Source organism: Hylobates moloch, unplaced genomic scaffold (assembly GCF_009828535.3).
Source record: "Hylobates moloch isolate HMO894 unplaced genomic scaffold, HMol_V3 SCAFFOLD_21, whole genome shotgun sequence".
Lineage (NCBI taxonomy): Eukaryota > Metazoa > Chordata > Mammalia > Primates > Hylobatidae > Hylobates > Hylobates moloch.
This window is the reverse complement of record NW_026652296.1, coordinates 19,531,069-19,552,954: the sequence shown is the minus strand read 5'-3', so window position 1 is coordinate 19,552,954 and position 21,886 is coordinate 19,531,069. Positions and strand designations below refer to the sequence as shown.

Sequence of the window (21,886 nt, the reverse complement as noted above, 5' to 3'; positions counted from 1 at the left end):
AGTTGTCCTCTGATGCAGCCAGGCAGTTAATGCTGCTGCCAGGCAGCCTTATAGACAGCAGATGCCCCTGTGCAGTAAATTCAGTGCCCAACCATAAGTGCCTCCTCCCCTTACCCACACAGGATAGCCATGGCCCCTGTGGACTCCTTACCGAGCTGACGTCCAGCCTGGGGACTCGATGTGTCAAAGGGCTCTGAGCTGGCCTCAGGGACACTGGGCTCCCACGACTCACTGTTCTCAGACACCTCTGAATAGGTGTCACCCATCCCTTTGTGAACTGCTGTGAGCTCACCAGTACCAGGGCCCTGGTCCTCACTGCCTGTGTCTGCCACGGCTCTGGTCTCCTCCCCCATTTTCTCAGCAAACCACTGCTTGACCTGCTGGGAGCTCATCTGGGTCTTGTCACAGAGGTTCTGCAGGTCCTCTTCGTACAGCATCTTGTGTGTCATGTAATAGTCCTGCAGGAGCTCCCGGTTGCCAGGGGCAATGACCAGTAGCCCTGGTGGGAAGTTGCCTCGCTTATAGTCTTCGTACCATTTGAGTTGGCCGTTCTTCAGTGCGTACCTGCTATCTCCAAACCAGCGCACCACCTCTGGCCGTGGCAGACCCGTCTGGGCCATGATGGAGTCATAGTCCTGGTTGCTTGGCCACTGTGTCTGGACAAAGAGCTGCCGCAGCAAGTGCCGCTGCTGGGCAGTCTTTTTGCAGCTCACTTTGCCTGGGAGCTGCTCTGCCAGTTTGTTTGACCCATCGTCCTCAGGGTCACAGGCACCCAGCCCTGGAAGCTCGTTCCTGCCATTGGCTTCAGTGACCCGCAGGTTCTTCAGGTTGATTTTAATGGGGCTGACTTTGCGCTCTGCCAAGATATGGCTGCTGGGCATTTCCAGAGAGCCATTTTCACCAGAGACCCTTAACTCACTGGCCAAATCCTCTTCTCCACCCTCATCCTCAGCAGCCTCCTCTTCCTCCTGAGAGGCATTCTCCTCAGCCTTCTTGGTCTCCTCAGCATTCACTTTTTTGCGTCTCTCTGAAAACCAGCTATCAATTTCTCTTCGGGTCATTTTGGTTTCACTTCTCAGGCGGTCCAGTTCCTCATCAAGAGGAAGAGGGTTTTGTGCAAAACTGCTCTCCAGGGCTCTGAGCTGCTCAGGGGCTCTCTCCTTGTATTTGGTTGGTGTGAAGTCAGGAGTCTGGTGCCAAGATTGTCGTTTGGCAGAAGGGTGGGTTGCTAGTGTGGCTGTTGTCGGGATGCAGGTTACCTCAGGGACCTTGGACGATGGGGAGAAGGACACCTCTGGCACAGAGTCAATGATGATGGAGCTGTGATCTCCAGGCATCATCGCTCTGGAGCCCTTCAAGTTCCGGCAGTGGTATCTACGATCACTGAACCATTTCCGCACCTCTCTGGTACTGAGGCCGGTCACTTTGGTGAGATGTTCAACTTCGCTCTGCCCTGGGAACTGGTTCCGACAGAAGCTCCCTTTCAGAGCTGACAGCTGTTCATGAGATTTCTTATTTTTGTAGATGCTAGCATCAAGGAAGGCTTGGGAGGTTATGCTGGGGCAGGCCGTGAGGAGCGACTGGGCCGCATTGACCACCTTCACAGCTGACGTTGTATTTGAACACACAGTGTTAATGGGTGCCACACCTGGCTGCTTGGGGACAGATGTCACCGTGAGGGGGAGAGAGGAACTTGTTGCTTGCAACCCATTGGCCATCAATGGCTGAGTGACCAGAAGTCCCCCTCCTGTACCCTCTGGCTGCCCCACAACGTGACCTGGGAGAGCGGCCTGGATGAGATGCTGGACATTGCCAGCACTGGCGACAAGTGGGGTATTTAGAACCGTAATTGTGGGCTGAGGCACAGACTGGATGACTGTATTGAACATCTTTTTCCGGGCATCCTCAATCTCCTCAGGGGACCAGCTGATCCCCTGCTTCAGCCTTTGGGCTGTGAACCAGATCTTGAGCTGTTCTTCTGGATACTTGGTCACCACAGTCAAATAGCAGAGCTCGGCTTTGGTGGGGTAGGGGAACTTGTGGAAGGAGTTCTTCAGGAAGCTGTTAGAGTCCATGGCTGCATTGTACGTTGGAATGCTGCTCAGGGGGATCATCACTTTGGGAAGGGCCTTGGCCGTGGGCAGTGGCTGGTGGGCATGGTGTTGGGCATGCACTGGCGGCTGCTGCTGGAGGGAGAGGAACTGTGCTATGCCAGCTGGCAAAACTGGCACTGTTCCTATCAGGGGTCCGTTGGTGGCATGGGGGTTTTTTGCAGAGCTGGCAGATGCCTGGCTGACTGGAACTGCCCCATTGATGAAGGAATGGTCCCCCTCTCTCACCTCCATTTCTCCGGTCAACAGCTTTGGTAAGGCCTCACCCACAGGCTGGCTAGGGACATTCTCCTTGAGTGTATGAATTTTTTTGGCTTCAGCTTTGCCTTTCATTATCTTCATGATTGGAGTTTTGGTAATGATGATTTCTGCCTGTCCATCGGCCCCTTCAGCACTGGGCTCACCCACCAGGTCAGGAGTGCTAGTGCTCTCAGGGATGCTCTGCTCCACAACCACATGATTGTCTGGCTTGGCCACGTTCCACACAAAGCTGGCTTCCCCAGAGTGACATGTGGCATTGTGCAAGGAAAGCCCCTCAGGGGTTTTTGCCAGAAAACTGCACCCACTGCATACAAAAGTTGGGTCTTTATTAAAGTCGGTGTGCTCTGAGTTCATATGTCCCACAAATTGGGTCATGTCATGGGATCTGAAATCGCAGTATTTACAGGAATATAAATAGCCATCTAAAGTGCTCCGATGCCCATTGGCCAGTGCAGAGCCATCAGTACTGCTGGGGTTCTGCGCTGCCTCACTGCTGGCAGCAGATGCTTCTGGGGGCAGATCCTGCTGGGGTCCTTCAGGCAAGGTCTCAGCGGGCTGGGCCTCCATGCTGGCATCTTGCAACACCACCGTCTTCACTGGGATCATACATGGTGTGGTGGATTTCCTCTTGCTGGCCATGGTGACAATCACTGGGTGATCAGCAGTTGAGAGCTTGTCCCATAAGGGGCCTCACAATACAAGTTCAAGCTTCTCGATGAGGGCCAAAGAAACAGTTTCTAAGTGCAGCTTTTTCAGTCGTTTGCAGAAAGCAGGTTTTCCCTATTCAATCTAAGGAAAGGGAGAAAAAAATGATTAAGTTCTCTTAAGTGCTTTCTGTATATTTCTCGGATAACCAGACACATTCCACTGCTTGCCTTCTACCATCTAGGTCTTTTCACAGTAAGTTCAATCAGCAACTTGGATGTGAAGTCTAAGTTAGGAACCCCCTAATGACAAAAACTGGACCCTGAAGAATGACCTGGGGATGGTCCAATACCAACTGATAGACTTAAGCAACATATTTTTGTTTCTTCCCCACCACCCCCTACATATCATTGCATTAAGTAATTCAGATTAAAAAACAAAACGCCCTCTTTTTGGGCCTCCAAATTAATTCTGACCATGTCAGAGTGAGAACAAAAGATCCTAGTGTAATTCTTGTTTACATTTTGGACCAACACGGGGTTTTATTTTCATAGCCTTCCCACATATGAGAACAAGATGACGCCTCTGTCTCTCCCAAGCCAGGCCCAGGGACCAAGTTAGCTGCGGTGTGTGAGTGAAAGGGGTGGGGTGGGCGGGGGCGGCTGGGAAGACTGGCTGCTGTAAGAGCCAGGCCTCTGTAGCCTTTCCTTGCCTGCCACACTTATTCCAGGCCACAGAAAAGCAGTCACCTTACAGTTACCGGCTGTTATGTACCCCGGACCACTGTTACTGAGATGAAACTAAAAGTCAGAGGGTCAGGGAATCCACAGAACCAGTTTGTGGCCCAGCAAGTTATACATTCTCTGTGTACGACCACTCAAAGTGTGGCCTCACCTTGAGATCTGAGAACAGTCGGACTGCCTCCCCAAGTGGGTCCCTGACCCCCGAGTAGCCTAACTGGGAGGCACCTCCCAGTAGGGGCCAACTGACACCTCATACAGCTGGGTGCCCCTCTGAGATGAAGCTTCCAGAGGGAAGATCAGACAGCAACATCTGCCGTTCTGCAGTATTTGCTGTTCTGCAGCCTCCGCTGCTGATACCCAGGCAAACAGGGTCTGGAGTGGACCTCCAGAAAACTCCAACAGACCTGCAGCTGAGGGTCCTGACTGTTAGAAGGAAAACTAACAAACAGAAAGGACATCCACACCAAAACCCCATCTGGACGCCATCATCATCAAAGACCAAAGGTAGATAAAACCACAAAGATGGGGAGAAACCAGAGCAGAAAAGCTGAAAATTCTAAAAATCAGAGTGCCTCTTCTCCTCCAAAGGAACGCAGCTCCCCGCCTGCAACGGAATAAAGCTGGATGGAGAATGGCTTTGACGAGTTGAGAGAAGAGGGCTTCAGATGATCAGTAATAACAAACTTCTCTGAGCTAAAGGAGGATGCTCAAACCCATCACAAAGAAGCTAAAAACCTTGAAAAAATATTAGATGAATGGCTAACTAGAATGAACAGTGTAGAGAAGACCTTAAATGACCTGATGGAGCTGAAAACCATGGCTTGAGAACTACGTGACGCATGCACAAGCTTCAATAGCTGATTTGATCAAGTGGAAGAAAGGGTATCAGTGACTGAAGATCAAATGAATGAAATGAAGTGAGAAGTTTAGAGAGAAAAGAGAAAAAAGAAACGAACAAAGCCTCTAAGAAATATGGGACTGTGTGAAAAGACCAAATCTACGTCTGATTGGTGTACCTGAAAATGACAGGGAGAATGGAACCAAGGTGGAAAACACTCTTCAGGATATTATCCAGGAGAACTTCCCCAACCTAGCGAGGCAGGCCAACATTCAAATTAAGGAAATACAGAGAACACCACAAAGATACTCCTCAAGAAAAGCAACTCCAAGACACATAATTGTCAGATTCACCAAAGTTGAAATGAAGGAAAAAATGTTAATGGCAGCCAGAGAGAAAGGTCGGGTTACCCACAAAGGGAAGCCCATCAGAATAACAGCGGATCTCTCGGCAGAAACTCTACAAGCCAGAAGAGAAGTGGGGGCCAATATTCAACATTCTTAAAGAAAAGAATTTTCAACCCAGAATTTTACATCCAGCCAAACCAAGCTTCATAAGTGAAGGAGAAATAAAATCCTTTACAGACAAATGCTGAGAGATTTTGTCACCACCAGGCCTGCCTTACAAGAGCTCCTGAAGGAAGCACTAAACGTGGAAAGGAACAACTGGTACTAGCCACTGCAAAAACATGCCAAATTGTAAGGACCATCAATGCTAGAAAGAAATTGCATCAACTAACGAGCAAAATAACCAGCTAACATCATAATGACAGGATCAAATTCACACATAACAATATTAACCTTAAATGTGAATGGGCTAAAAGCACCAAGCAGACCTAATAGACATCTATAGAATTCTCCACCCCAAATCAACAGAATATACATTCTTCTCAGCACGACATCACGCTTATTCCTAAATTGACCACACAGTTGGAAGTAAAGCACTCCTCAGCAAATGTAAAAGAACAAAAATTATAATAAACTGTCTCTCAGACCACAGTGCAATCAAACTAGAACTCAGGATTAAGAAACTCACTCAAAACTGCTCAACTACATGGAAACTGAACAACCTGCTCCTGAATGACTACTGGGTACATAACGAAATGAAGGCAAAAATAAAGATGCTCTTTGAAACCAACGAGAACAAAGACACAACATACCAGAATCTCTGGGACACATTTAAAGCAGTGTGTAGAGGGAAATTTATAGCACTAAATGCCCACAAGAGAAAGCAGGAAAGATCTAAAATTGACACCCTAACATCACAATTAAAAGAACTAGAGAAGCAAGAGCAAACACATTCAAAAGCTAGCAGAAGGCAAGAAATAACTAAGATCAGAGCAGAACTGAAGGAGACAGAGACACAAAAAACCCTTCAAAAAATCAATGAATCCAGGAGCTGGTTTTTTGAAAACATCAAAATTGATAGACCACTAGCAAGACTAATAAAGAAGAAAAGAGAGAAGAATCAAATAGATGCAATAAAAAACAATAAAGGGGATATCACCACCGATCCCACAGAAATACAAACTACCATCAGAGAATACTATAAACACCTGTATGCAAATAAACTAGAAAATCTAGAAGAAATGGATAAATTTCTGGACACATACACCCTCCCAAGACTAAACCAGGAAGAAGTTGAATCTCTGAATACACAAATAACAGGTTCTGAAATTGAGGCAATAATCAATAGCCTACCAACCAAAAAAAGTCCAGGACCAGATGGATCCACAGCCGAATTCTACCACGGTACAAACAGGAGCTGGTACTATTCCTTCTGAAACGATTCCAATCAATAGAAAAAGAGGTAATCCTCCCTAACTCATTTTATGAGGCCAACATTGTCCTGATACCAAAGCCTGGCAGAGACACAACAAAAAAAGAGAATTTTAGACCAATATCCCTGATGAACATTGATGCAAAAATCCTCAATAAAATACTGGCAAACCGAATCCAGCAGCACACCAAAAAGCTTATCCACCACGACCAAGTTGGCTTCAGCCCTGGGATGCAAGGCTGGTTCAACATACGCAAATCAATAAACGTAATCCATCATATAAACAGAACCAAAGACAAAAACCACAGGATTATCTCAATAGATGCAGAAAAGGCCTTTGACAAAATTCAACAGCCCTTAATGTTAAAAACTCTCAATAAACTAAGTACTGATGGGACGTATCTCAAAATAATAAGAGCTATTTATGACAAACCCACAGCCAATATCATACTGAATGGCCAAAAACTGGAAGCATTCCCTTTGAAAACTGGCACACGACAGGAGTGCCCTCTCTCACCACTCCTATTCAACATAGTGTTGGAAGTTCTGGCCAGGGCAATCAGACAAGAGAAAGAAATAAAGAGTATTCAATTAGGAAAAGAGGAAGTCAAATTGTCCCTGTTTGCAGATGACATGATTGTATATTTAGAAAACCCCATCATCTCAGCCCAAAATCTCCTTAAGCTGATAAGCAACTTCAGCAAAGTTTCAGGATACAAAATCAATGTGCAAAAATCACAAGCATTCCGATACACCAATAACAGACAAACAGAGAGCCAAATCATGAGTGAACTCTCATTCACAATTGCTTCAAAGAGAACAAAATACCTAGGAATCCAACTTACAAGGGACGTGAAGGACCTCTTTAAGGAGAACTACAAACCACTGCTCAATGAAATAAGAGGACACAAACAAATGGAAGAACATTCCATGCTCATGGATAGGAAGAATCAATATCATGAAAATGGCCATACTGCCCAAGGTAATTTATAGATTCAATGCCATCCCCATCAAGCTACCAATGACTTTCTTCACAGATTGGAAAAAACTACTTTAAAGGTCATAGGGAACCAAAAAAGAGCCCGCATTGCCAAGACTATCCTAAGCCAAAAGAACAAAGTTGGAGGCATCATGCTACTTGACTTCAAACTATACTATACTACAAGGCTACAGTAACCAAAACAGCATGGTACTGGTACCAAAACAGAGATATAGACCAATGGAACAGAACAGAGCCCTCAGAAATAATACCACACATCTACAACCATCTGATCTTTGACAAACCTGACAAAAACAAGAAATGGGGAAAGGATTCCTTATTTAATAAATGGTGCTGGGAAAACTGGCCAGCCATATGTAGAAAGCTGAAACTGGATCCCTTCCTTACACCTTATACAAAAATTAATTCAAGATAGATTAAAGACTTAAATGTTAGACTTAAAACCATTAAAATCCTACAAGAAAACCTAGGCAATACCATTCAGGACATAGGCGTGGGCAAGGACTTCATGTCTAAAACACCAAAAGCAATGGCAACTAAAGCCAAAATTGACAAATGGGATCTAATTAAACTAAAGAGCTTCTGCACATCAAAAGAAACCACCATCAGAGTGAACAGGCAACCTACAGAATGGGAGAAAATTTTTGCAATCTACCCATTTCACAAAGGGCTAATATCCAGAATCTACAAAGAACTTAAACAAATTTACAAGAAAAAAATCAAACAACCCCATCAACAAGGGTGCAAAGGATATGAACAGACACTTCTCAAAAGAAGACATTTATGTAGCCAAAAGACACATGAAAAAATGCTCATCATCACTGGCCATCAGAGAAATGCAAATGAAAACCACAGAGATACCATCTCACACCAGTTAGAATGGTCATCATTAAAAAGTCAGGAAACAACAGGTGCTGGAGAGGATGTGGAGAAATAGGAACACTTTTACACTGTTGGTGGGACTGTAAACTAGTTCAACCATTGTGGAAGACAGTGTGGCCATTCCTCAAGGATCTAGAACTAGAAATACCATTTGACCCAGCCATCCCATTACTGGGCATATACCCAAAGGATTATAAATCATGCTGCTATAAAGACACATGCACACGTATGTTTATTGCAGCACTATTCACAATAGCAAAGACTTGGAACCAACCCAAATGTCCAACAATGATAGACTGGATTAAGAAAATGTGGCACATATACACCATGGAATACTATGCAGCCATAAAAAATGATGAGTGCATGTCCTTTGTAGGGACATGGATGAAGCTAGAAACCATCATTCTGAGCAAACTATCACAAGGACAGAAAACCAAACACTGCATGTTCTCACTCATAGGTGGGAAATGAACAATGAGAATACTTGGACACAGGGTAGGGAGCATCACACACCGGGGCCTGTCGTGGGGTGGGGAGAGGGATAGCATTAGGAGATATACCTAATGTAAATGACAAGTTAACAGGTGCAGCACACCAACATGGCACATGTATACCTATGTAACAAACCTGCATGTTGTGCACATGTACCCTAGAACTTAAAGTATAATAAAAAAAAGAATTGTAAGTAATCTTCACATATGCTTTTAAGTATTTTTTAAAAAGAAAGGAAAGAAGAAAGAAGAGGAAACCAGAAACAAATAATCATTACACTATCCAGACATTACATAACATCTTTTACCTGTGAATTTAGATGTATTGAACTTTTAATAAAACAGATTGACTTCACACTTTTAAAATGCTAAGAAAGAAAACAGCTAAGGCAGAAAACCAACCTGAAAACAAAACCAATGGTTTTATATATAAAAGACCTAAATTAAAGAGTTGATACCTCAAAAAGAAATAATAATAATAATTGTTTCACAGGATGCCATGAGAAAAGGGCTTCTGTGAGCCCTATTACTAATATATAATGATAATCACCATTATTACTTTTCATTTTAGCAAATTATGATGCTCTAATTATAATTTGACTAAACAATAGTAATTCTAATACTAAAATCAAGTTATCAGTATTTGGATTTGATACAAAGATGTAAAGAAAATTAAAATATCTCTATTCAACACGGCTATTTTATGATGAAAATAATTTTTAAAAATTTGAAGGTGAGGGTAAACATAAACCCACTCTAACAACTTGTCACCCCTTCCCCCACCAATTTGAAATATCATGCACACATTTTTTACTTAATTTTTAATTATAAAGATAAAATGTAATTTAAATAAAATTTAATAAGTCTATAACTTTGTATACCTTCTCATTTAGTACAGATATTTTATACATATTTTTATCACAATGAGCACACATTTGTGCTTTTTTCACCAAACATTACGTTATAAACATTTCTGTTACACAAACTTCATAAGTATAACATTTAATAGCTACCTAATAATGTACAACAATGGATTTGACTTATCCACCCCTGCTGTTGAAAAGCATGCCAATCTCATGGGTGATGGTGAAACGAACATCTCTGGGCATACAGAATGTTTTTCTTCTATCAAATTATTTCCTGAGGTTAAGTGAACAGGAATGGGCTTACCATCTCAAAGAGCATCAACATTTCTAAGCTCCTTTGTATATATCATTGGCAAACATTTTAAATCAAGTGCTTTATGATCCCAAATCAGGGAAACTAAAAATAATACAGTTATGGACCCAGTGAGCAAATCAGATTTTCAGACAAGTTATGGAAGACATCAAGTAGAATATCTGAAAGCACAAATGACAAAAGAAAAAACAGATAAATTGGATGTCATCAAAATTAAAAACTTGCGTTCTTCAAAGGTCACCATCAAGAAAGTGAAAAGACAGACAATCCACAGAAAGAAAAGATTTGCAAATCGTATATCTGGTAAAGTATATCCAGATTATATAAATAACTCTTACAACTCAACCATAGAAAGATAATTTTTAAATGGGTAAAGGATTTGAATAGAGGTTTCTCCAAAGAAGATACACAAATGGCCAGTCAGGCACATAAAAAAGTGCTCAACATCATTAGTTATTAGGAAAACACAAATCAAAACCACAATGAGACACCACTTCACACCCACCAAGATGGCTGTAATTATAGCGACAGATAACAAGTATAGGTGAGGATGCAGAAAAACTGGAGCCCTCATGTATTGCTGATGAAAATGTAAAATGGTGTAGCTACTTTGGAAAACTGTTTGGCAAACAAAATGTTAAATATAGAGTTGCCATAAGATCCAGCAATTTGACCGGGCGCAGTGGCTCATGCCTGTAATCCTAGCACTTTGGGAGGCCAAGGCGGGTGGATCACCTGAGGCCAGGAGTTCAAGATCAGCCTGACCAACACAGAGAAACCCCGTCTCTACTAAAAATGCTAAATTAGCCAGGCATGGTGGTGCATGCCTGTAATCCCAGCTACTCAGGAGGCTGAGGCAGGAGAATTGCTTGAACCTGGGAGGCGGAGGTTGCAGTGAGCCAAGATTGTGCCATTGCACTCCAGCCTGGGCAACAAGAGCTAAACTCTGTCTCAAAAAAAAAAACAAAAAACAAAAAAACCAGCAATTTAATTCCTAAGTATATACACAGTATAAATAAAAACATGTCCACCCCAAAATATGTACACAAATGTTCATAGCAGCATTATTTAAATGATGGCCAAAAGGTGGAAACAACCCAAATGTCTATCAGCTGGTGAATGGGTAAGTAAAATATGATATATCCATACGATGGATTCTTCAGCCATAAAAAGGAATGAAGTTCTGACGCATGCTGCAACATGGATGATCCTGATGCTAAGTGAAAGAAGTCAGACACAAAATGTCACATACTGTATGATTCCCATTTATATGAAATATCCAGAAGAGGCAAGTCCACAGAGGCAGATAGTAGATTAGTGATTGCCAGGGACTGAGAGTAGGGAAGAAGGGGGAGTGGCTGCTAATGAGTCACTGGGCGATGAAAATGTTCTGAAATTAGATAGTGGGGATGGCTGCACAACTCTGAATATGATAAAAACCTCAAGAAGGACATCAAAACCAAGAAAGGTAGAGGACAGTAAATTATAGCACTCAGTTCTATAGAAGAGGGTCAGCATTTACATTTCTAAGGTTTCAATATAGGTGACACAGTTCTGTGCTACTTCCTGACTCATGTTGGTAATATTTACTGCGGCCCTAGAGAGGCTGAATGGCAGTGCCTGTGAACATCAGGTTTGCCAGAGGAGAGGGAAGAGAGATGCAGACCTACCATCTGGAAGTAGCACCAACACAAAGGAAAAAGAGCATGAGCACACCAGAAGGCCAGGCAGCAGAACTCAGGAGAAGCTAACTGCAGAGCCCTAGCGACACAACCAAGCACCCCAGGCACAGGGTCAGAACTGCTATTTGTAATGGGAACTGGGTTTCACTGAGGAAAAGGTATATAGTGTTCCTGGTATTTTACTTACTAAGGCTGAGAAGTGGACAACATGAAGATGGATTTGATTTTTGGCAACAGTCCCAATGTCATTCAAAATTAAGTCTTGGCCAGGCACAGCAGCTCACATCTGTAATCCCAGCACTTTGGGAAGCCAAGGTAGGAGGCTCATTTGAGGCCAGGAGTTCGCGATTAGCCTGGGCAACACAGGGAGACCCCATCTCTACAAAAAAATTGTAAAAAATTAGTCAGGAACAATGGTGTGCGCCTGTAGTCTCAGCTACTCAGGAGGCTGAGGTGGGAGGATCACCTGAGCCCAAAAGTTTGGAGTTACAGTAAGCAAGGATCCTGCCACTGCACTCCAGCCTGGATGACAGAGCACGACCTTGTCTCTTAAAAAAAGAAAAAGTAAAGTCTCAAATTAGCCCTAAATTATCATTCAAATAAATGACTAAGGAGGGTACCACTGCTAACCATGTTCTGGGTAGGTGGACCATTGACTACAGGCAATTACAAAAAAGCAGTAGTGGCAGCAGTGGCAGCCACAGCCAGTGTTTACTGAGTGTTTCATATTGTCAGAAGTGCTTTTATACACATCCCCTCATTTCACTCATAATAAACCCAAGAAAAGGCACTATAATCATTCTCATTTTACAGACAAGAAGGACAAGGCTCAGAAAAGTGCAGTGACTGCCTGAAGCGCACACAACTAGGAGACGACAAAAGCTGAATAAGAACCCAAGCAGTCTCGCTCCAGAGCCTGCAACTTCAACCACTCCACACCGTGAGCTCTCTGAGAAACCTCCAGATTGTTGCAATAAGGGCTACAGACCTCTTGAAGTAATATTTTCCCCCAGCATTTATTAAGAAAAAGTTAAAACAAACGGCAAAGTTGAAAGAGATTGATAGTGAACACCCATATCCCCACCACCTGGATGCTTACTAAGGTGGCTGTTTTTAGCAACATTACCCATTTAGGTAAGCTTGGGTTTATTTGTTATGTATTTTTAAAGGGGTTAAAAGTGGTGCTTAAACGGCAAAGTTCTAATTATCTAGAAAATCATTCATCCAAAAGACACTCATGGAGCATGTCTGATAAATGAGGCACTACCATGTGGAAACATGCTATTGTCTAAGTCAAGCCCTAGTGAAGTGAGCTGATAGAAATGTAAGGTGCGGCCAAAAGAGATTCAGAAGGAAAGGCCAGGTGACGTTTGCATTTTGTCATTCTTTGTACAATCCTTTACATGCCCCGTCTTGAAACCTTCTGCCTTGTAAATGGATCTTTTAAATGGGGCCAGGGCAGTGGCTCACACCTGTAATCCCAGCACTTGGGAGGCCGAAACGAGTGGATAACTTGAGGTCAGGAGTTCGAGACCAGCCTGGCCAACAACATGGTGAAACCCCGTCTCTACTAAAAACACAAAAAATTAGCTGGGTGTGGTGATGTGTGGCTATAATTCCAGCTATTGGGAAGCTGAGGCAGGAGAATCACTTGAACCCAGGAGGCAGAGATTGCAGTGAGCCAAGATCGCGCCACTGCACTCCAGCCTAGGCGACAGAGTAAGGCTCCGTCTCAAAAAATAAATAAAAATAAAAATAAATAAATGGGAAAACAAAAACAAAAGTGCATAACTTTTTTTAAAAATCTGTCTTTGGGAATTGGTAATTGCTCAATTCACCAAATTAGCAAAGCTATAGTTAATAGCCACTATATTTCAGCACTGTAGTATACATATGTGAGTTTTTTAGATAAAAATCTTAAAGTGTTTATAGACTGAATTAGGAACTTTAAAAAATTCTGAGGAATGAATTGGAAGAATAGTAAGAATTCAATGAAGGGAATTCAAATATTTAGAAAGTAACTCTTGACGGACTCTTTCCAAGTGTTATGATAGTCAGCATGCAGCCCTCGTGAACATATCACCCAGGATTTATCATTAAAAACGGAAATAGGCCAGGCGCAGTGGCTCATGCCTATAATCCCAGCACTTTGGGAGGCTGAGGAGGGTGGATCACAAGGTCAGGAGATCGAGACCATCCTGGCTAACACGGTGAAACCCCGTCTCTACTAAAAATACAAAAAATTAGCCAGGCGTGGTGGCGAGCGCCTGTAGTCCCAGCTACTTGGGAGGCTGAGGCAGGAGAATGGCGTGAACCCAGGAGGCGGAGCTTGCAGTGAGCAGAGATCGCGCCACTGCACTCCAGCCTGGGCGACAGAGCGAGACTGTCAAAAAAAAAAAAAAAAAAAAAAAAAGGAAAAAATGGTAGAAGCTGACAGAATTACAGAAACATAACTATAGTGGGAGATTTTAAGATAATACTCTAAAGATCAAGTGGACAAAGAAAAAAGATGTAAAGAATGTGACTACTATGAGGTTGATCTGACAGATATGAATATAGTCTTGAGTATTCTATAGTAATTGACTTCACATTCTACACCATGAAACACATTTAAAAGTTAGTCGTGGTGTACAGCAGACCATAAATAAACCTCAACCCATTCCAAAATAAAAATTCATAGGTAGCATTCCACTATTTATTGCTAGCAACAAAGACTGACTTTAAAATTTATCCTTTTTACTTTGTTTCAAATTATGCTCTAAGGGAAATTTCTCTCTCTCAGAAAGAAAGAAAAGTGAAAATCCTTCCTATTCACCCCCAGAGATAAACCATTGTTAACAGTGCAGTATATATGATTTCAGGTATGTTTCCTAGGCATAGCTTACTATAATTAATTCTTTTAAAAAAATTTCCAAAAATGGAATTGTATTTTTACATCCTATTTTGACCCTGAGTTTTCGTCTCACAATTATTTAATTTCAATATCTTTCCATGTCACCATCTCTAGTTTACCTCAGTCTTTTAAACAACTTCAGCATTCTAGGTTATGGATGCATCATAATTTATTTAACCATTCTCCTGTTAAGAGACATTTGCATTTCTCCAGGTTTTTAACTATTACAATGACTCGGTGACCATCCCTGTACATATTTTTATACATTTGAGAATTTCTGAAATACTGAATTTCTTACAAGTAGAATTGCAGTGGCATTTTAAATATTGTTAGCAAAATACAAAATTGTCTTTCAAGTAAACTGTACTGATTTTCGCTGTTACCACCAGAGAACTGAGGATGCACTATCACTGCATATTCTTGCTATTTTTAGTCTTTGTTAATTTGATATATAAAACACTAATTACTAGTATTTGGAACCTACATGTCTTTATGAGCAAGACTGAATATCTTTTCACGTGTCATTGACGATTTTGTATAAAATTATCTTTTGTCCATTTTCCTATGGGATGTTAAGTGTTCTCTATAAATTAAGAAAATGGGCTATTCTTTACCTGTCACAGATGAAGCTGGGGTTTCATCTCCATTTTTTGGAGCCCATCTACCACAGGAGGCAGTAAATGACATTAAAGAATTACTGTTAATGTTGCTATGTATGATAATGGTATTTCAGTTATGTTACAAATGAAAGTCTTAATCAGTTGGTGATGCACACTCAAATATTTATGGGTAAAATAATTTGTTATATAGGATTTACTGGGAGGAAAAACTCAACCCCCTAGAAAAAAATGAGGGATGGGTAGAAATAAATGAAATAAATTTGACCATGAACTTATAATTGTTCAAGTTGGGTTGGGATATATATGGCTCATATATATGCTCTTATGTACATCTGACATTTTCATAATTTAAAAAAAATTAAAAGCTCGAGACATATTTTAAAAAGAAATCTTGTATCACAAATGAAGCTTAAATTTATATTTTTAAAAAACATTGTTTTAAATGTTTCTCTCTTCCCTTCCTTTGGAAAACGCTGACCTTGGAAACAAAAATCAGATGCAGCCACCCACCCTACTGCTGCCCAAGCCAATCGTAAGTAAATCAGTTGGCTTTCTGGGAAGTTTCCAAGACCGAAAAGAAAACAGAATTCGCTTCAATTTCATCATCAAAGTCCATGAAAGCCTGCAAAGCACTTCCATATCCCTCTCAATCCATCCTCATAGTCTCCTGAGTTGGTTATTATTGGCCTTCCCCCATTGTAGTATTGAGGAGCTATTGAGCAAGAAAGGGGAGGTGATATGACCAGTCACACACAGCATATTTTTGGAAGAGCCAGATATTCTGATTCTAAATTCAGTGTTCTCTTTTAGACTATATACACTCTGAATACCAACTAGACAATACATCCACTACCTGTAACTATTTTGACATTTTTTTCTTACAGTGGGTTCGAAGATTTTACAACCTGAATTATTCTAGTGTTTTGTTTTGTTCTTTAAAAAGGCTTGATAATGTAGTCCCAGCTACTTGGCAGGCTGAGATGGGAGGATCTCATGAGCCCAGGAGTTTGAGGCTGAAGTGAGAGCTATGGTTCCGTCATTGCAGTCCAGTGATGTGGGCAACAGAGCAAGACCCTGTCTCTTAAAAATGAAAAAAGAGGATGGACTAGTGGCTCATACCTGTAATCCCAGCACTTTGGGAGGCCAAGGAGACAGGACTGCTTCAGCCCAGGAGTTTGGGAACAGCCTGGGCAACATAAGGAGACTCCGTCTCCACAAAAAATTTAAAAATTAGCTGGCATGGTGGCACGCATGCTTGTAGTCACAGCTAACTGGGAAGCTGAGGCGGGATGACTGCTTAAGCCTGGGAGGTCGTGGCTGCAGTGAGTTGGGATTATGCTATTGCACTTTAGCCTGGGCAATAGAGCAAGACCCTGTCTCTAAATAAATTTTTAAAAATGGTAAAAAGGCTTGACAGTTATTATGATCCTTAATATTTATAACACTTTTATACTGTCAGAAGAGGGTCTGTATTGCTTACTCTTATATATTAATATAGAACTCTTTTAAAGTGAGGCTTGGTGATTAGACCACGGTAAGTCAGTAGGACTCGATAACAAAAAGAACATGTGGAAAACTGTCCCTCCTCAGGAATGTGTGTGGGCAGGACCTTGGCAGTCCAGTAAGTGGATCTGCTGGTTGGAATTGTCAGATTTCTGCTGAAAACAACGAAGTTACAAAGAACTCGTCTATTTCCAACCCCAAATCCTCAAGTGTCAAAGTAATGTCAAGCCCAGAGCTGGCCTTAATTTGCCTTCTGGTTACTTAAGGGTCACAATAATTTCTGCATTTAGTAATCACCATCAGCCAAGGGCTCAAGGCTAGAGCTCTCTACTTGTTTTTCCCCCTCAAACAGTTTTTTTTTTTTTTTTTTTTTGAGACGGAGTCTCGCGTGTCGCCCAGGCTGGAGTGCAGTGGCACGATCTCGGCTCACTACAAGCTCTGCCTCCTGGGTTCACGCCATTCTCCTGCCTCAGCCTCCCGAGTAGCTGGGACTATAGGCATCTGCCACCATGCCCAGCTAATTTTTTGTATTTTTAATAGAGACGGGGTTTCACCGTGTTAGCCAGCATGGACGCTATCTCCTGACCTCGTGATCCACCTGCCTTGGCCTCCCAAAGTGCTGGGATTATAAGCGTCAGCCACCACGCCCGGCCTTCCCCCTCAAACAGTTCTTATTTTTGTCTAGTCACCAACAGAAATAGCCCACTCTAGTTAGATATTATCACCTCTAAAGTAAACACTAATTTGCTCTTTCCCAAGCTCAGAAGGTGATTGTGATATAAATACAAAGGCCTCAGAATTAAAGAGACTTTAGAGATCATATATTCTAACCACTCACCTTTGCATGAATTTTACCTTAAGTACCACTAGCAGGTGGTTAGGATGGCCTATACCTGAACATCTCCAAAGATAGGGAGCTTGGCACCTATTGACACTAGAAAGACGTTTGAAATGGTTCCTTGTAGTAAGCATCAAAAACAACAAAGCCTTCCCATAAGTTTTATTTGCTAAATTTGTTTTTTCTCTCAAATAGAGTTGAGGACTTACTATGTGCTAGGCACTGGGTATACAAGGATTTTTGAAAAGATGCTAGCTAGCCCTATAACTCAAGAAGCTAACAGTCTGTTGTGGTTATTAAGCTATCCACCAGGACTCTGGGCCTTGCCCTCCACTGGATGCACTGGATTTCCCTGCCTACCTGAAGTTAGGTGAAACCAATGAAACGTGAACAAATGTGTCACCTCCAGGGCAAGAGTTTTAGGAGAAAGTATAGGCTTTGCCTCACTATTTATTCTCTGGCCTGCAACTGGTTATGTTCCAGATGGTGGCTACTCTATCAGCCTGAGTCCTAAAAGAAGAACAATAGCTGACCTATCATGTACGTGCAGTATGAACAAGAAATAACCTTTGTCACTTTAAGCTACTGAGGTTTTTGGAGTAGCTTGTTACTGCAGCCCATCCTGACTGATACACAGTCTGAAGACAGACAGACAAAATCATCAGCAAAATGATCAAAGTCATCAACAAAATGATCAACACCAATCAGACAATAAGCTGAGTGTTGTAGTGGAAGCATGCACAAAGTTCTGTGGGGCATAGGAAAAGACTTTCTACCCACCTCTGTCTTCTGGGGAAAGGCCTCATAGAGGAGGTTGTTTTTGGATTAGAGCTCGAAGGATGAATAAATACTGCCAAGTAGATAAGTTGAGAAAAGGGTGTTCTAGACAAAGGGAACACTTTATACAAAAACCGTAGAGGGAGGGGAAAACATGGCATGCTTGGAGAGCTAGAAAGGATTCAATTTTGCTATTGTACAAATCTGAATGTGGTAGATTTCCTAAGAAGCTACTACAGCCGAAGCTTTGGGGACCCTCACTTCACTTGCACAGGCACCTTCCAAAGCCTGTATCTAACTTTATATCTTTATAATTTTATTCTTAGATTTTTTTCTTAGGAGGGTCCCCCTTAGTAATGCTCAAGTTCCACAAAAGCTGGATCTGCTTGTGATGGATCAAGTTGCAGGAATAGGAGGTGATTCTAGGTATACAAACAAGATTTTGACTTTCTACATGATACAGTTTTTTTTTTTTTTTTTTTTTTTTTAAGACAGAGTCTCACTCTATCACCTAGGCTGGAGTGCAGTGGTACAATCATGGCTCTCTGCAGCCTCGACCTCCCAGACTCAAGTGATCCTCCCGCTTCAGCCTCCCAAGTAGCCGATACTACAGGTGCGTGCCACCATGCCCAGCTATTTTTTTGTAGAGATGAAGTTTCGCCATGTTGCCCAGGCTGATCTTGAACTCCTGGACTCAAGTGACCCACCCACCTTAGCCTCCCAAAGTGCTGGGATTACAGGCGTGAGCCACTGTGCCCAGCCGACACATTTTTCAATTGGAAAAATGTGATTTTTTGGAAAAAAAGAATCATGTTCCCTAAAAGTTCTTCTTTTCCCCTAAACCAATAATCCTCAGTTCCTGTACTTTGTGTGACTGGGACAGAGACTCCGCACCACTCTCCACTGTTCTTCTCTGAATGTGCTCTTATTTGTCTATAGCCTTCTCAACAGTGGCATCTAAATCTAAATCTAATTCTCCAGATATAGTCTGAGTGTATTTATCACCTCCCTTAAACTTACTCATGTCATATTTAATCTTTCACAAAAGTTTTTACCCAAACGATGCCACATTATTTATAATGTGAGATTCCCCTGAAAAATATGGATCAATGCTCTTGGATTTAATTCACAGCACCAGGACTTGTACCAAAATACAACACCTGCTTGTTTCAATTTAGGTTTGGCAGAATTTGAGGAACAAGTTTGCAGAGAAAAGATAGTTAATTCATTTAACAAATGTTTACTAAATGCCTTTCCTATGCCAGACATGGCAGAATATGGGGAAGACAAAAAAGACAGAAATCTCTGCCTTCCTGGAATTTACATTCTAGTTTGGGGGAGAGAGATAATAAATAAAATAAGACAATGAAATTATGTGTCAGAGTAAAAAGTGGAAGAAAACCATAGCAGTGAAAGGCTGAAGAAGTGTGGAGCATGGGAGGGGTGAGACTGCAATTTAGATATACAGTGGTCAGAAGAGACCTCACTGAGAATGTGACACTGGAGCCAATACTCAGAGGTGTGGAAGTGAGCCATCTGGGTATGTGGGGAAGCACACTCCAGGCACAGGCATCAGCTGGTGCAAAGACCTTGAGGTGAGAATGTGCCTGACATGTTCAAAGAACAGCAAAGAGGCCAGCAGAGCTGGGCGGCAGTAGTAGAGAGACAGTAGTATGAGACAAGATCAAAGAGGCTGGGGTAGGGGGCAGGGAGGGGATCCATACAGATCCACTGCCATGATCTGAGTCTCTGAGATGGGCAGTGCCAAGAGAGGGCTTTGAGCAGAAGGTTGGCGTGATCCGACACGTGTCCTTCAGCATGGCTCTGCTGGCTGTGTTGAGAACAGACTGTAGGAAAACACAGTGGAGAAGTAGGGAAACCTGTCAGACATCAATCTAGGCAGGAGATGACAACAGCGTGGACCAGGATGGTAGAGATGGAGGTAAGGAGAAGTGGCTGGATTCTGTATACGTTTTGAAAGTAAAGCCGAAAAGACTTCCTAAAGGAATGGATAGGAAGATGTGAACATTGTACCCACAGGAATCAAGGATGACTCCAAGATTTTTGATCTAAGCAACTAGAAGGATAGTGTTGCCATCAACCAAGATAGGTTTGAACTTGGGAAGCTTTGTGAAAAAAGCAAAGCAAATCTGTGCTGCTAAAACTAGAAGGTCCTTTTCCAGGGGAAAAACTGGATTGAACTGGTTTGGTCACAAGTGTTGTAAGGAATTAATGGGTCAGACTGCTAATGAGCAGAGAGGCTGTGTAGTGCCAATGTTCCCAATGAAAAGACTCTGGTCTTTGCCAAAATCTGCTCAAATCTACAGAGAAACTACAGAAAGTGGGGGTTGAGGGGAGGCTGGGACCAAATCTAGGGTATTATAAGAGCCAAGCAGTTAGAAATAGCACTCTCGGCGGTGTGAGACAGCGCCTTTCAAAGTTAAACATGTTACTTTAAATGTACTTGCATCCTAAATTTTGTTCCAAGTACAAAGTAAATTACTTTATTAAATTTAAAACTAAACAGTAAAAAAGAAATTGTTCTGGATGTGGTTTTACTTCTGAGATTACATTTGTTTTGTTTTAATTGAAATTTTCCAGTGTGGGCCAGAGAGTTTACAGGCTGAATAGCTTGCAGGCTGGTGAGCTCACTTGAATCTCTCAAGAACATTTGTTAAATAAAAAAAAAAAAAAAAGAAAGAAAGAAAGAAAAATTCTCTCTGGCTCACCACTGTGGATAAGATGTTCCTTTTACCTCTTCCAGGCTTAGTCTGTATTGATGATTTTCTTCAATGGCCTCACTACAAAGTCCAGCAAGATCTTACACACAAGAAAAAATGCTCAATTTCACTCACAGTAAGAGAAATACAAATTAAAATTACTCTGATTATTTTTCTTTCACTTACTTTGGAAAGGCTTGAAACATTGAATAATAATATCCTGAGTTGGCAAGGGTTTGCAGAAATAGGCACTCTCACACACTGCTTGCTGGAGTGAAAACTGGTAAGACTTCTATTAAGAAGTATTTAACAAGAACAAAATTATAAATGCTCATTCCCTGACTCATCAGATTCTGCCTCTAGGAAGGAAGCCTGCTGATATACTTTGCACATATGGTAAGTCATACATGTATAAGGCAATCTGTATCAGCATGGTAGACTGGAAATAACCTAATCACCCATCAACAGGAGATAAATCAATTATGGCACATCTATACAATGGAGTAACATACACTTGTGAAAAAGAACGAGAGAGGTGCTTTTTATGCTGCTATGGATTAACCTTCAAGGTATCTTGATATATGTTAAGTTTTTTAAAAAAGCGAAGCACAGAATAAAAATTATACGCTAGAAATACCTCTAGAAAAATATGTGAGAAACTAATAATCGTGTTTGCCCCTGTGGAGGGGAAGAGGGAGATGCGTTTGAGGGAAGGTTTTCCCTGTAGCCCCTTTTAAATTCTGAACAATGTTAATGTGCTATGTGTTCAAAACAAAAGGTTAAAAACTGATAAATACATAAGTGGAAAAAATGTTAGCACATTTCCCAAAATACGTGGGTTGTTACAAATAACAAGTGAGAAAGTGAGAAGCTAATGGCGTCAGAGGTCCTTACAGAGTATGTACCTGGGTCAAATACCAAGTA

The 21,886-nt window shown here is 41.9% G+C and overlaps 1 protein-coding gene across 25 annotated transcripts in view; it reads right to left on the bottom strand.

Annotated features, from left to right (window-relative positions):
* ZHX3 (zinc fingers and homeoboxes 3) overlaps window positions 1–21,886 on the bottom strand; it is a 142,974-nt gene that overhangs the window by 16,581 nt on the left and 104,507 nt on the right. For 23 of the 25 annotated variants that reach the window (XM_058432804.1, XM_058432805.1, XM_058432802.1 and 20 more), the window contains one exon: window positions 152–3,161. In XM_058432804.1, the coding sequence (XP_058288787.1) occupies window positions 152–3,011 (2,860 nt within the window). In that variant the 5' untranslated portion in view covers window positions 3,012–3,161. The remainder of the gene's footprint in view (window positions 1–151; window positions 3,162–21,886) is intronic. The other 2 variants (XM_058432786.1, XM_058432799.1) reach the window with 1 other exon arrangement.